Source organism: Callorhinus ursinus, unplaced genomic scaffold (genome assembly GCF_003265705.2).
Source record: "Callorhinus ursinus isolate GAN/ISIS: 27379988/994484 unplaced genomic scaffold, GSC_fseal_2.0 scaffold82, whole genome shotgun sequence".
Classification (NCBI taxonomy): domain Eukaryota; kingdom Metazoa; phylum Chordata; class Mammalia; order Carnivora; family Otariidae; genus Callorhinus; species Callorhinus ursinus.
Window position 1 is genome coordinate 1468721 of NW_027397144.1, and position 14154 is coordinate 1482874.

Genomic DNA, 14154 nt, shown 5'->3' on the forward strand with positions numbered 1-14154 from the left:
GCCTGTGTGTGTGTGTGTGTGTGTGTGTGTAATTCCATAAGAGCCTGCATAGCAAAGTAGAGTCTGCAACCAGATTTATGGGGTTCGAATCCCACTTACTAGCTTTGTTACCCTGGGCAAATGACTTCACCTCCCTGTACCTCCCGTTCCTCTTCAGTAAAATGGGGGTCATAATAGTACCTACTTAGGGGTTGGCGTGAGGATTTAGTGAGGGCGGTGCTGGGTATTCAGTGAGCACAATATTAAAGCGTTAAATAAAACCCACATAGAACACTAGCAGGTTGGGCACCCAGCCTCACTGGCACCAAACACCACGCTGTGTGAAGGGTTATAGAAGAGAAAAGAAAAGCTGCACATTTACGTGACAAATTTCTCAAACTGAGGTAAAGAAATCAATTCAGCTGGTCACGAGCAGCATTTTCTACAAAATACAATGGGGGAAAAGTCAGTGCATTGTGTACAGAAAGTTAAGTATTGTTTTGGGAAACTCCAAAATCTGCATTTGTGTACTGGGTGTGACAGATTATATTTTTCAAAAAATGGCTACGGAAATAGTTCCAACCTTGACACTCCCTATCAAGAGGCAGACTCATTTTCCTTTTGAACTTCAGCATGACTTTGTGCAACAAATAAAATGTAGCAGAAAGGATACTATGAATTACGAGCCTCGAGCCTCGGTTAGAAACTAGGATGCAGCTTCTGCCTGGTGCTAGCTTGTGCCCTCTCTTGCTCTCTTGCCCTCTCTCAGTTTGGGGATACTTTTTCTCAGAGCCCAGCTGCCATGTTGTGAGGAACCCAAGGTGATGATATAAAGAGTGTCCCAGATGAGGTCGCAGCAGAAGTGAGCGAGTGAGTGAATGAGTGAGTAAGCATGGAAATGATTTCAGCCCCCAGCCTTGGAGCCATCCCAGCTGACACCAAGAGGAGCAGAGATGAGCTGTCCCCACCAAACTGCTGAAACTGTAGATCTCTGAGCAAGATCAATGCCATTGTTCAAAGGCAGTAAATTTGGGAATAATTTGTTATGCAACCATAACACCTGGAGTGCCGGGTCACAGGTGTAATTTCCATCTTACTGTAGGTCACACGAAAAACATGGAAGGCCACTGCTCTAGTGGCAAGACCTCACAATAAGAAGGGAATAAACGAACAAGATCATTTTAGTGAGGAACCTGTGCTTTGAAGGCACTCCAGCAGGGTCTAGGATAGCGTCACCGGAGCTGGGGGCAGGGAAGGAAGTGACTTCAGGCTATGTGGCCAGGGACAGGGACGGACTCCCTGGGCAGGGGACATATGAACCATGAACCGGGATCTGAGTGATAAAAAGATGTTGGGAAACCAGCACCAGGCAGAAGAAAGAGCCTGTGCAAAGGACAATGAAGTGGGGAAATTTTTAGTTTGTTTAAGGAATACTGAGGAGGTCCAAGTGGCTGGAGAGGAGGAGGGAGAGGGTTTCCAGGGGTCCTGAAACTTTATTCCTGCATAACAGGAAGCATTGGGAGGCACTGAGTAGAGGAGAGCTATGGAGTGGACTGGCTTCCAGATCTTCCAGCGTCTAGAGAATTTGGGGCCTGGGCTGGATATGCAGAATGAGGAAAAGGAAGAAGTTGCTTCCTGGGTGTTTGACCCAAACACCTGGATGGGTGGTGGTGCTTGTGGCCAAGAGGGAGAGGAACAGGCATGGAGATAAGTATGGAGGGCCCCCTCAGGGCCCCATGAAGTGAAAGGTTTAGGGAAGTTCTTAGTAGCTGGGGCATGGCCACATGGAACTATCGAGAAGGTGGTTGCTTGGCTGTGAGTCTGTAGAGAGGCTTAGGCTGTGAATAAAAGTCAGTTGTCCAGATGCACCTGAGACCAGATGCCACCACCCTGGAAGAGAATAAAGAGGAGGAGGTCCAAGGACCAAGCACTGAGACCCGCTGACTGTAGAAATTGTAGAAAAGAGGAGAAGCCGGCAGAATACAGAAGGCACAGCCAGGGAGGAAGGAGAGAAGCCAGGAAATGTGATTTTGATTGATCATCAGGACTCTGACAGGTCCCCGACCCCACGCCTGGGGCCACCTTCTTCCTCAGAGCTTCCTTCCTTTATTTATTTTTTTAGATTTTATTTATTTAAGTCATCTCTACACCCAATGTGGGGCTTGAACTCACGACCCTAAGATCAGCAGTCGCATGCTCCTCCGACTGAGGCAGCCAGGCACCGCCAGAGCTTACTTTCATTTTTTTTAATAAAGATTTTATTTATTTATTTGAGGAGAGAGAGAGAGACAGTGAGAGAGGGAACACAAACAGGAGTGGGAGCGGGGAGGACTGGGAGTGGAGCCTGGCGTGGGGCTTGATCCCCGGACCCTGAGATCATGACCTGAGCCAAAGGCAGACGCTTAACGACTGAGCCGAGCCGCCCAGGAGCCCCCAGGGCTTACTTTCAAGAGACAGTTTTTATGACGACCCCAAGGGCTGTTTTTATATTTTTACAGTGGTTGTGGAGATGGGAACACCCTTAGGGCTGATAGATGGATTTAGTCTTATCCAGGTCACAGATCCCTTTGAAATCTGATCAAAGCAGTGACACGGGCTCTTTCTTGAAAAACGCATGCCACATCCATACACGTTTGGATTTTGTGCATATTTTGGGTTTAGGACCCCAGAAGGCCATCCCCAGATTTTTAGGTTAAGAAGCTCTCCAGCCTTTGTCTCCTGGGGTAGCTAGCATTCTTGCTGAAACATCAGTGTGTGGGTGTGGAGTTGGGTCCCCGGAGTCAGCACTCAGGGCGAGCAAGACTCACCTCCTGTTGGCTGAGCATTTAAGCTGATTGCTATGTCACCCTCAGCTGTGTGACCTTTGGTGGCAGGGGCTCATATTCTCTCTATCTAAAGGTGGTGGATTACTTAACAATGCAGAGTGAAATAATGAGGAGATAAGAAGTCAGGGGTTCAGTTTCTGGTTCTGCAGATTACCTGTGACCTTGGCAAGCTCGGAACTTTTCTAAACCATGGGCTAATGATAGCTCTCTCTTATCAGCTGGGGTGGGCTGGTCATGAGATAAGCCATTTGGGATTGCACAACCATAGCGGACAGATATAGATGCTCCTGTCAAAAAAGGTCACTCACCTCCCTTCCCAAAAGCAAAGCAAGAGCCACCTCACAACCATTAGGATGGGGACTATTAAAAAAAAAAAAAAGTATTGGCGGGGGTTGGGGGGTGGAGAAATTGGAACCCTTGTGCATTGTGGGTAGGGATGTAAAACGGTGCAGCTGCTGTGGAAAATCAGTATGGCGGTTGCTCACAAAATTAAAAATGGAATAACCCAGCACTTTCCCTTCTAGGTATGTAGCCCCAAAATTGAAAGCGAGGATTTGGAGATATTTCTAGACCCGACGTGATTTACAATAGCCAAAAAGGCGGAAGCAACACAAGTGTTCACTGATGGATGGTTGAACAAAATGTGGTGTATCCATATGAAAGGATGTTATTCGGTCTTAAAAATTCTGACAGATGCGATGAACCTTGAGGACGTTGTGCTAACTGAAGGAAGCCGGTCACAAAAAGACAACCACTGCACGACTGTACTTATTTGAAGTCCCTCTAGTAGTTAAATCCATAGAGGCAAAGAGTGGACCAACAGTAGCCAGGTGGGGGGGGGACAGGGGCGGTGAGAGTCAGTGTTTAACAGGCAGTTTCAGTTTGGGAAGAGGAAAGAGTTCTGCAGATGGATGGTGGGGATGGTTACGCAACGGCGTGAATATGCTTCATACCACTGAACTGGACACGTAAAAATGGCTTCGATGGGGGGCACCTGGGTGGCTCAGTCAGTTAAGCGTCTGCCTTCAGCTCAAGTCATGATCTCAGGGTCCTGGGATCGAGCCCCACATTGGGTGTAGGGGTTACTTAAAAAAAATAGGGGTGCCTAGGTGGCTCAGTTGTTAGGCGTCTGTCTTCGGCTCAGGTCATGATCCCAGGGTCCTGGGATTGAGGCCCACATCGGGCTCCCTGCTCCGCAGGAAGCCTGCTTCTCCCTCTGCCACTCCTCCTGCTTGTGTTCCCTCTCTCACTTTCTCTGTCAAATAAATAAATAAAATCTTAAAAAACAATCTTTAAAAAATGGCTTACATGGTGTCATGAATATTTTACCACAACTAAAAATAAAAATACATGTATTAGAAAAATGCAAAGCAAGAAACTGGGTGGTGCTGGGGAACGGGGTCTTAAGCATGAGCTGAACAAGTCAACAAAGACAACAAGATGGTCCCTAGCGATTGCTTGTGAGCAACAATATTTTTTATTTCTGGAAGGCCTCTTGGCTCACAGACCCCTCTGGAAAACTGACAGTAGACCTTTAGTTCACACAACTTTACATAAATTTCTGGGACTTCCAAAACCCTCTGAAAGCCCCCCCACGATCTCATGGCAGAACGGTCCAGAGGAAAAACAGAGGAGGAGAGGTAAGGAGAGCAACCTTCCATCACCCCACCCTTGGGGGAAGTGAGGGGGACCCAGGGTTGGGCAGAGAGGATGCTCCACCTCCTGTCTTGGTGTCGCTGACACGGGGATATTGCTTGGCAAAGGCCATAAAGCTATACACTTTCGTAGACGATCTGTGCACAATATGTATGCATAGGGTACCTCAAGGAAAGGCAAACAGTGAACCAAAATTCTAAAGATCCAACCTATTAGAAAAAGGTTTGACGGGAGATACCCCAACGTGTTGACAACAGAGGCGTTTCAACCAGTTGGGACCATGGCACCTTCCACCGTACCAAACATTTCTGTATTTTTAGAATTTTGCCTTTTATAGTCACAATGAACTGTTTTGTCACGAGGAAAAAAAAATCAGTAAAGAAGTTTTCTGAGGTGTTCACAGCGGGTGTTCATTAAAACTTTCTGCAGGGCGCCTGGGTGGTACAGTCGGTTGAGCGTCTGACTCTTGGTTTTGGCTCAGGTTCTGATCTCGGGGTCGTGGGATCGAGCCCCATGTCGCGCTCCATGCTCAGTGGAGTCTGCTCGGGACTCTCCCTCTGTCCCTCCTGCTCGTGCTCTCTCAAATAAATAAACCTTAAAAGAAAAAAAAATCTTCCTGCAACCATGGCAACGTTCTATATCTCCACAGTTTGGTTCAGTAGCCACCAGGCACGTGTGGTTATGGAGCACAAATTAATTATAACTAATTTACATTTAAATGGAAATAGCCACTTGGGACAGTGCCTGTGTAGTGCAGAGCAGAAGGGAGTTTACTGTATTATTCTTGTCACTTTTCTGCCGCTTTGAACGTTGTTTAAAATAAGTCCATTTTAATTTCTTTTGGAAAGAGAACGTGTGTGGGTGGGGGGGGAGGCACAGAGGGAGAGGATGAGAGAATCCTAAGCAGACTCCCAGCTGGGTGCAGAGCCTGACGCAGGACTCCATCCCATGACCCTGAGATCGTGACCTGAGCCGAAAACCGAGCCAGATGCTTCACCGACCGAGCCATGCAGGTGCCCCCAAATCAGTCCATTTTCAAAAAGAGATCTATTTGAGGGGCAGCTGGGTGGCTCAGTCAGTTAAGCATCTGCCTTCGGCTCAGGTCATGATCCCAGGGTCCTGGGATCGAGCCCCGCCTCGGGCTCCCTGCTCAGCCGGGAGGCCTGCTTCTCCCTCTCCCACTCCCCCTGCTTGTGTTCCCTCTCTCGCCGTGTCTCTGTCAAATAAATAAAATCTTAAAAAAAAAAAAAAAAGAGATCTACTTGAAAGCTTAAAGAGGAGTACAAGGAGACAAAGACCAGACACTGATGTGTGGACATTATCATAAGATAGCTTTATTAAATTCCTTTACCTTCTACAACACGATTACAAAAAAGGAATACTTCATTTAAGTGTAATACTGTCTTTATGGACGTACCGTGGTTGGAAAGTGAAGTTAAAGGTCATGAATACACGTGAGAAGAGCACAGGGACAAAGGCGGGCCATCCCTGGAGCCTCGCACACCAAGCCCCACGGGCAGGGGAAGGGAAAGCAGGGATAAACGTGGGCTTATCTGGGCAGGGTGGGGGGGCTGTCCATGAGCTGCTTCTAGGAGCCGAAAATAAACCTAACTGCTGGCTCTGGGGCCAGACACACAGGCACACCACTCTTGCACCCCTTCTCAAAGCTGCCCCAAGTTGTGGCCTTCTGTCAGACACGAGCAGTTGTCCCCGGTCAGCTTTGGTTTTGTTTTCTCTCCGATTTACACACGCATGCGGACACACGTAACCTAGGGTGTCTCCTTTGACCGTCCAAGCTCTTTTGTCCTCGGTACCTCCCTTCAGTCAAAAATCAAAGCAAGCCAGACTCCATTGAGCCAAGAAGCCCACTTTTCTAGGAGAGAAGCCAGCACCTTGCTTTACTGAATGAACACAAGCACTCAGGGCTGTGGTTTGGCTTCAACCCTGGCGGCTGAGCTCAGAGAACTGGACGAGAGGGGACGAGACACCTATTAGCTAGGGACCTTACTCCCTGTCATAAGGCACTTCTCAAGGCTCTGAACCCATCCTCTGTCCCCGGTTTGTTGTTGTTGTTGTTGTTGTTGTTGTTCACAAAAGGAAGGAACTGGAAAGAAAACTATGTTAAGATTCTGGACAAAACAGGCCATGAAGGAAACTGTGTGTCTGGTGAGCCCTATTTCCAGCAGGCTCTGTTCCAGGCAGCTCCGGAAAGCCTGTAGGTTGTTCACACACACACACACACACACACACACACACACACACACACACACACCCAGCTGGCCCTTGTTTGGTTTTCGGCAAAGCCCTGTCTCTTTAAGTTTGCACTGGGAACCCTCGGGGGCAGCCAACTTTTAATTGTGCACACATGGAGTTTTTGGAGCTTGCTCTACGCTTTGCCAGCAAGCGCATATGCCCTTTTTTCCCCCCCCTTTGAGGAGAGAAATTCTGGAGTCTGGGGAGGCTGAGGACGGCCCCGTTACCAGGGTTCTAAGCCCAGGGACTCAGCAGCTGCTCTGGGAACCGGATTCATTTCCTGCGTCCCCAGGTCTGAAAGATTTTCTAGGAAAATTAATATTTGCCAGGGCCTCCACGCAGGGAGGAGACGGGTTTCTGGGTGATTTTTCGATGTGAACTGCTCACACATCTTGGCTGCTGGGTCCTGAGCCCCCTTACTTGAAAGCAGAAGGAAGGACTCAGCTTCCTGCCCTGAGTGACAAGGACAGAATCTGTTTTGTGTAGAGACCAGAAGAAAATTCTCCCAAGAGAGGTCTTGGGCAGGGAGGGGGGGAGTGAACAAAACACTATTATATAGCAGACAATTAAATGTGGGGGGGGGGGGGGGGGGGGCATTAAGCCACTCCAGACGTGACCCGTGCATAATAACATTCAGGATTAAAATGAAAATATGCGATTCCAGTGACTTTCAAAATTGGCAACAAGGAATATGATTCCCCCCTCCCCCGATAATGACTCAAAAATACAGTATTTTCCCTTTCACCCTGCTCCATCCATAATTGCCAGTTGATTGTTCTCCATGTTCTTCATAAACCCACACCCCAGCCTCGGCCACTGGCGCCGATTTACGTAAGAATTTAGCTTCAGTCTGCACTGCGGCTGCTTTGAACTGGCCTACCAGGAAAAACCCGCTTTAAGCTGGAGTCTTGCTGCTGTCGGGGGCTCCTCCTGGGAAGCGGAAGAAAAATCCACTTGCCTTTGAGACGTAGGCCTTGGTGAATCTGCGTGGGGGCTGGTGAGGGAGGGGACAAGGGACGAGGGCCAGCTGGCTCTGGGGCTGGTTGGCCCCAAGCAGAGGTGCCTCTGGCCTCCCTCACGGCTACTCTTCGGCAGAGGATGACGCAGGACTTTCGTCATCGGACATCGGGGCAAACTGAAACAAGGAGCAGAATTCTTTTTGTTGGGCATCACTTCCAGTGCCTGCAACGTGCCAACTAGGTTGGCTGGCCTCAGGGCTGAGGTGAGTGAACAACAGAACTTGGTCCCTTGGCCTCAAGGAGGCAATGTTCAGAGAAGCACAGGGATGCTGAGGAGGATTTTCATCACAGATAAAGGATGGAGGGGGAATGGAAGTGGAGAGCAGGTAGTCGGGGCGGGAAAGGCTTCTGAGCTGAGTGACGTTGAGGGATGGGGCTTTTTGGCAGAGGAAGTAGCAAGTGCAAAGGCCCTGAGGCAGGAGCAGCAGCAGAGAGGCTGAGCAGACTGAGCAAGGGGCAGAGGAAGAGAGTGTGGTGGGGAGGTGAGGGTGTTCGTGCAGGGCTTGGTGGGCTCTGGGGAGGACTTTGGCTTTTTCTCCAAGTAGGGTGACAGCTACAGTGGGCTGTGAGCCGAGGAGGGATATACCCTCACGCACGTGTTCACAGTGACTGACCTCTGCTTGCCGGGTGGGGGGGGGCGGTACAGACTGGAGGCGGCAGTGAGGGTTGGAGCCAGGGTGGAGGCAACAGCAGTGGTCTAGGTAGACAATGATGGAGGACTGGGGTCTGTCCCCCAGGAGCCCCTGGGAGTGGGACCACACATCAGACAGCAGCTCATCACCTGGTCCTATCAACCCCATCTTTCAGTTGAAGAAACCGAGGCCAAGCTGATCCCCAGGTGATGCCCTGAGCACCACAACTGAGTCCCAGATGTCCAAGCACTCTGGGGAATGAAGCTGGGAAAACCTAGAGCCTCAGTAAGAGCCTGGAAGTCACGTGGGCGACGGAGGGCTTATCTCAGTGACCCTCACTCTCCTGGACTATTTGGGGGGGGGTCACTGTGGTCAACACCTACCATGCCAGCCTTGAGCCAGGCTGCAGACATGCCTCAGGGAGGCCAGGGCAAGGGCAAGGCAGAGTGAGGAGGAAGGAATGTGAGTTTCCTGCCCTAGATCTGGAGACAGACGGCTCTCGGGGCCTCCCCCATTCCTATCTGTGAGACTTTGGGCCGGGGGTGTAACTATTCTAAGCCTCAGTTTCCCCACCTGAAAAACGGAAAGGATAACAGTACTTTATGCAGCTGAATCAGGCTCTTGTGGAGGGTTCAAGAAATCATGGCTGAGAGGCACCTAGAATCTGGTCCCTCAGACTGGAAGAGCTTGACTCCTCCATCAGACAAGGGTATCACTTTAGAGACCTATGAGGAGTGCCACAGTCTCCCCCGTCAGACTGGAACGCCTCTCTCCTCCATCAGGCGCTTATGATACAGCAAGTATCAAAATTATCCTCCTCTGGAGGCTTCCAGACAGTGTTCTGCTAACAGACATCATTTCTTAAAAACCCTGGTTTCTGTGCTCACATAAGAGCAATGCTGAGTTAGACACAGCTTAGGTTTCTTTACAGGGAGACATCTCAAGGCCTTGAATATACACTGACATGCTTCGAGCAAAAGCCAAAGTCCTCACTGTGGCCCACAATGGCCTGCGTGATCTACAGTGTCACCTCCTTGCTCTCATCTCCCTTGATGCTCCTCAAACACATCAAGCATGCTCCCGCCTCAGGGCCTTTGCAGGTTCCCTCTGCCTGGACAGCCACACAACTCACTCCCCCACGGCCTCAGTAGCTCCCCATCTCCCACTGTCCCCTCCTATCCTGTTTCAGATCTCTTTCCAGCAGTTACTATCACCTGGTCATGGTACACTGATTTGTATATTTTGTATCTGCCTGCTCCGTGGGGGCAGAAACCGTTTCCAGTTTGGTTCGGGGCTCTGGCCCCCAGGGTCTACCATGCGGCAGGTGCTCTGTAAATATTTCTCAAACGAGTGAACGGTAGTTAAGAGCCAGCCTTTGGAACCAGCCAGGTCCAGGTTCAAATACTATTATGTATTCTCAGCTGTCCGTGCCTCATTTCCTCACAGGGGCACCAGGAAGGTTCAACAAGCATGGGCCCCATACAGCCGCAGCCCTTCCTAACCATCCGTCCCCTCACAGAGCGCCACTCCCCCGCCCCCCGCCAGGGCTGACACTCACCGAGCACTTGATGTTCATGCGAGAGTACAGCATGGACGCAATTTCACTCTGCCCGGCGTCCAAGGCCACCATCAAAGCGGTGCTCCCGTCCTGTAAAGCATCCACTGCTTTGACGAGCCCCGAGTGGTGCTCCCGCCCTCCCTGGGGCGCGCCGGGCTGGGGACTCACGCGGTCAGTGAGTGAGATGTCGCAGCTGGACACGGCCAGCAGGAGGCCCGTGATCTCCTTGTGGCCGTGCTCACAGGCGCACATGAGGGCCGTGGAGCCGTCGTCATCCTGCTGGTTGACGTCCGCTTCACAGGCCAGCAGAGCTTTGACCACGTCCACCCGCCCGTGGCTGACGGCCAGCATCAGGGCGGTCTGCCCTGCCTGGGCAGGGCAAGGAACAGGGTTATGGACTATGCGGGGCCCCAAGGCATGACACCCTTGCTCAGAAACCTTCTGTGGCTCCCAAGTACTGTGATGGTAACGGCATTCCCCACTCACTGGCCTCCTTCTAGATCTCAAACAATCCCTCCCACCACCGGGCCTTTGCACCTGCTGGTCCCTCCTCCTCCTGTCTCCTTTTCATCCCTTACGTCTGGACTTAAATGTTTCCTCTTTGGGGAGGTGCCACTTGCCTACCCACTCCCATCCCCAACTAAAGCAGGTTCCTCACTCCCAGGTGTCAATATAGATGTACACATTTACTGAGCTAAGATGTGTATACTTTTCCCATATGTCAGTTGAACCTCAATAAAAATTAAATCAATGTCCATTACTGGATGAGCAGAAAAACAAACTACAGAATATCACTGAGCCTTAGAAGGGCATGAAGGACTGATGCACCCCGGACCTTGAAAATATTACGTTCACTGGAAGAAGCCAGGCACAAAAAAACACATACTACATGATTCTATTTATGTAAAATATCCAGAATTGGTAAATCCATAGAGATAGAAAACGGACTGGTGGTTGCCAGGAGCAAGTGGCGGGGGAATGGGGAGTGACTGCTAATGGCGCAGTGCTTCCTTTTGGGGTGATAAGAATGTTCTAGAAGTAGATGGAGGTGATGATTGTACAACATTGTGAATGTACTAAACGCCACTGAATTGTATACTTTAAAAGGAATAATCTGGGGCGCCTGGGTGGCTCAGTTGGTTGAGTGTCTGCCTTCGGCTCAGGTCATGATCTCAGGTCATGAGATCGAGCCCTGCGTCAGGCTCTGGGCTGGGCATGGAGCCTGCTTTGCTCCCTAAAAAAAAAAAAAAAAAAAATTCTCCTGCAACCCCCCGCCCCACACGTATGTGTGCTCTCTCTTAAAAAATAATAGTAATAATTTTTTTAAAAAAGATTATCCCAGGGTGCCTTGGTGGCTCAGTCGTTAGGCGTCTGCCTTCGGCTCAGGTCATGGTCCCGGGGTCCTGGGATTGAGCCCTGCATTGGGCTCCCTGCTCAGCGGGAGGCCTGCTTCTCCCTCTCCCACTCCCCCTGCTTGTGTTCCCTCTCTCGCCGTCTCTTTCTCTGTCAAATAAATAAATAAAATAAAATAAAAAAGATTATCCCTTTTATTTTTTTAAAAAAGATTTTATTTATTTGAGAGAGAGAGCGCACGTGCATGCACACAGGCACAGGGGAGGGGCAGGGGGAGAGGGAGAAGCAGGCTCCCCGCTGAGCAGGGAGACTGACGTGGGGCTCACTCCCAGGACCCCAAGATCATGACCTGAGCCGACTGAGCCACCGGGCGCCCCTTAAAAAATTTTTTTAAGTAAACTCTACTCCCAACAAGGGGCTCAAACTCAGGACCCCAAGAGCAAGAGTCACATGCTCTACCAACTGAGCCAGCCAGGGGCCCCTAAATGGATAATCTTACGTGTATTTCACCTCAGTTAAAATAAGTAAACCACTGAAATTATTTTTAATTAAAGAAGAACTAAATCAATAGAAAAGCCAGTGGGAGGGGGCGCGCCTGGGTGGCTCAGTCGTTAAGCGTCTGCCTTCAGCTCAGCTCATGATCCCAGGGTCCTGGGATCGAGCCCCGCATCAGGCTCCCTGCTCAGCGGGAAGCCTGCTCCTCCCTCTGCCTGCCACTCCCCCACTCCCCCTCCCCCCCTTTTTTTAAGATTCTTTTTATTTACTTGACAGAGAACGTGAGTGAGAAGTAGATAGAGGTGATGATTGTACAACATTGTGAATGTACTAAACGCTCTCCGTGCTCACTCACGCTCTCTGTCAAGTAAATAAATAGAATCTTAAAAATAATGGGGTTCTAAAGCTAGACCATGGGGGTTCAAATCCCACCTCCTCTAGTCTGGCCTTGAGGAAATGGGTGCTTCTCTGAGCCTCGGCTCCCTTGTCTGTGGAGTGGGGATTCTCCCCCGGGGCATGGAATAAGATCACATCTGGGCTTGGTGCACAGCCGGGACTTGGTCAGCGGGAAGGGCTGCCTGGGTCCGCAGCACGGAGGGCCCATACCTGGCTGGCTTTGGCATTGACGTTTCCGAGCCGGAAGAGCTGCAGGATGGTCTCGATGTCATCCTGGGTCTTCAGGGTAGCCAGGGCAGTGAGCATGATGGGGCTGTAGCCAGCACGGTTCTGCTTGTCCACCTGACACACACCTGGGGGGGACACCGGACCTTCAGACCCCAAAACTGGGGGAGCGCCCATGAAAACCAGGCAGCATATCCCCCATCAGTGGCCAGATTCCTCCCTTCTCTCAGGCTGAGAGCCCCATTCTGCCCCAGCGTCTCCACCTCCACTATGCCACCCCATTAGATGAGGGACTTCTAAGGGGGAGACCGTGTCTCCGTCCATCAGCCTGGCACCCAGGTTTCGGGCTAAGAATAGGAGTTGTGTCTCCTCCACTGATCTGGAAGAGCCAGTCCCCTTCAGCCTGACCTGTATCTTCTCCATCAGATTGTGGGCTCGGCCTCCTTCATCAGTGTGGGAGGCTGTGTCTTCCCTGTTAGACCAGGGAAGGACAGAGTTCTCCTTGCCTATTCAACGACGGTATCTTTTAAGTCCCAGATGGGAGGCTATGCTCCAGAGGTGTCACCTGCATCACACAGGGAGCCTTGGAGGGGGGCTGGAAGGTGTCCATGTTGTCCCTAAGGCCATGTCTGCCTTTTTCAGTATGCTGGGGCTACGGGTAGGACCTGTGCCTCCCCCCGCCCCCAGAATGGGAGGCTGGCATGCTCCTCAAGAGACCAAGAGGGCAGCGTCTTCACCATCGGACCATCAGGCTTGGGGGAGCAGCCGGCCCCCCCGCCTGGGCCCCCACCCCGCCCACACCGGCTCACCGCTGTCAAGCAGCTGCCGCACCACGGGGAAGTTGGCATGAGACACAGAGTAGTGCAGAGCCGTGTTGCCGTTGCTGTCGGCGATGTTGACCACGTAGTCCAGCAGGCGCGCCGACATGGCCCGGAAGGTGACCAGGTGGCGCCTCACGAGCTCGGGGTGTGCATCGCTGCGGCAGGCCAGGCGCAGCCACTCCTGCAGCACCGTCGTGTAGGCCACTTTCTGGCCACAGTGCGGGAGGGGAGGGGTGTGAGGGCGGCAGCAGCCTGCTCCCCAGTGGCCCCCCACCCCGGATGAAGCCCCAGGTTGGGGAGTGTGGGTAGGGACACCCCCCCATCCTGAACCAGAGCCTGAAGGAGAAGCGTGGGCACCCCTCCCGTGATGAGCCCCTTGCACTCAACAGTGTGGGCTCCCCATCCTGGACAAAACAAGGGCTCTAAAGGGACTCCAGGCACCGCAGTCCCAGATGTGCCCCCCTGGGGAAGGCACGAGCACCTCCATCCTGGGCCCATGGTCTTCAAAGGCAAGTACAGACCCCCAGAAAGAGAAATGTGGCAGCAACTTCCCTCAAGCTCCCCAAACAGCAGAAACCAGAGGTCAGGACCGTGGGCGGGCGACCGTCCTCGGGGCCCCTCCCACCACCCTGGCCCCTCCCACCACGGCCCCTCCCCCCGCCAAGCTCTTGGCTGGGATCCCAGAGTCCCTTCGAAGCCCGCACAGGGAGACACTGTGGATGAGAAGCTGGGGTGGGGGTGGAAGAGAAGGAGGGGGCCCCAGGCCCAGGGCCCCATCGTACCAGCTCCCGCTCAGTGAGGGCATTGGGGTTGTCCAGGTACTTTTCCAGGGCCAGGCAGGCTGAGATGAGGTCAGGGCTTAGCTCCATCCTGCCAGGGGCAGATAAGGGGCAAGTTTATCTTTTTTTTTTTTTTAAAGATTTTATTTATTTATTTGACAGA

The 14154-nt window shown here is 51.6% G+C and overlaps 1 protein-coding gene across 7 annotated transcripts in view; it reads right to left on the bottom strand.

Annotated features, from left to right (window-relative positions):
• Window positions 1-4274: 4274 nt before the first annotated feature.
• Window positions 4275-14154, bottom strand: part of KANK2 (KN motif and ankyrin repeat domains 2) — a 26032-nt gene continuing 16152 nt past the window's right edge. For 6 of the 7 annotated variants that reach the window (XM_073887757.1, XM_073887758.1, XM_073887755.1 and 3 more), the window contains 6 exons: window positions 13995-14082; window positions 13201-13420; window positions 12377-12519; window positions 10091-10291; window positions 9923-10012; window positions 4275-5054 (listed from right to left, as the gene is read on the bottom strand). In XM_073887757.1, the coding sequence (XP_073743858.1) occupies window positions 4938-5054; window positions 9923-10012; window positions 10091-10291; window positions 12377-12519; window positions 13201-13420; window positions 13995-14082 (859 nt within the window). In that variant the 3' untranslated portion in view covers window positions 4275-4937. Of the gene's footprint in view, window positions 5055-5770; window positions 7849-9922; window positions 10013-10090; window positions 10292-12376; window positions 12520-13200; window positions 13421-13994; window positions 14083-14154 lie in introns of those variants that run through there. The other variant, XM_025863042.2, reaches the window with a different exon arrangement.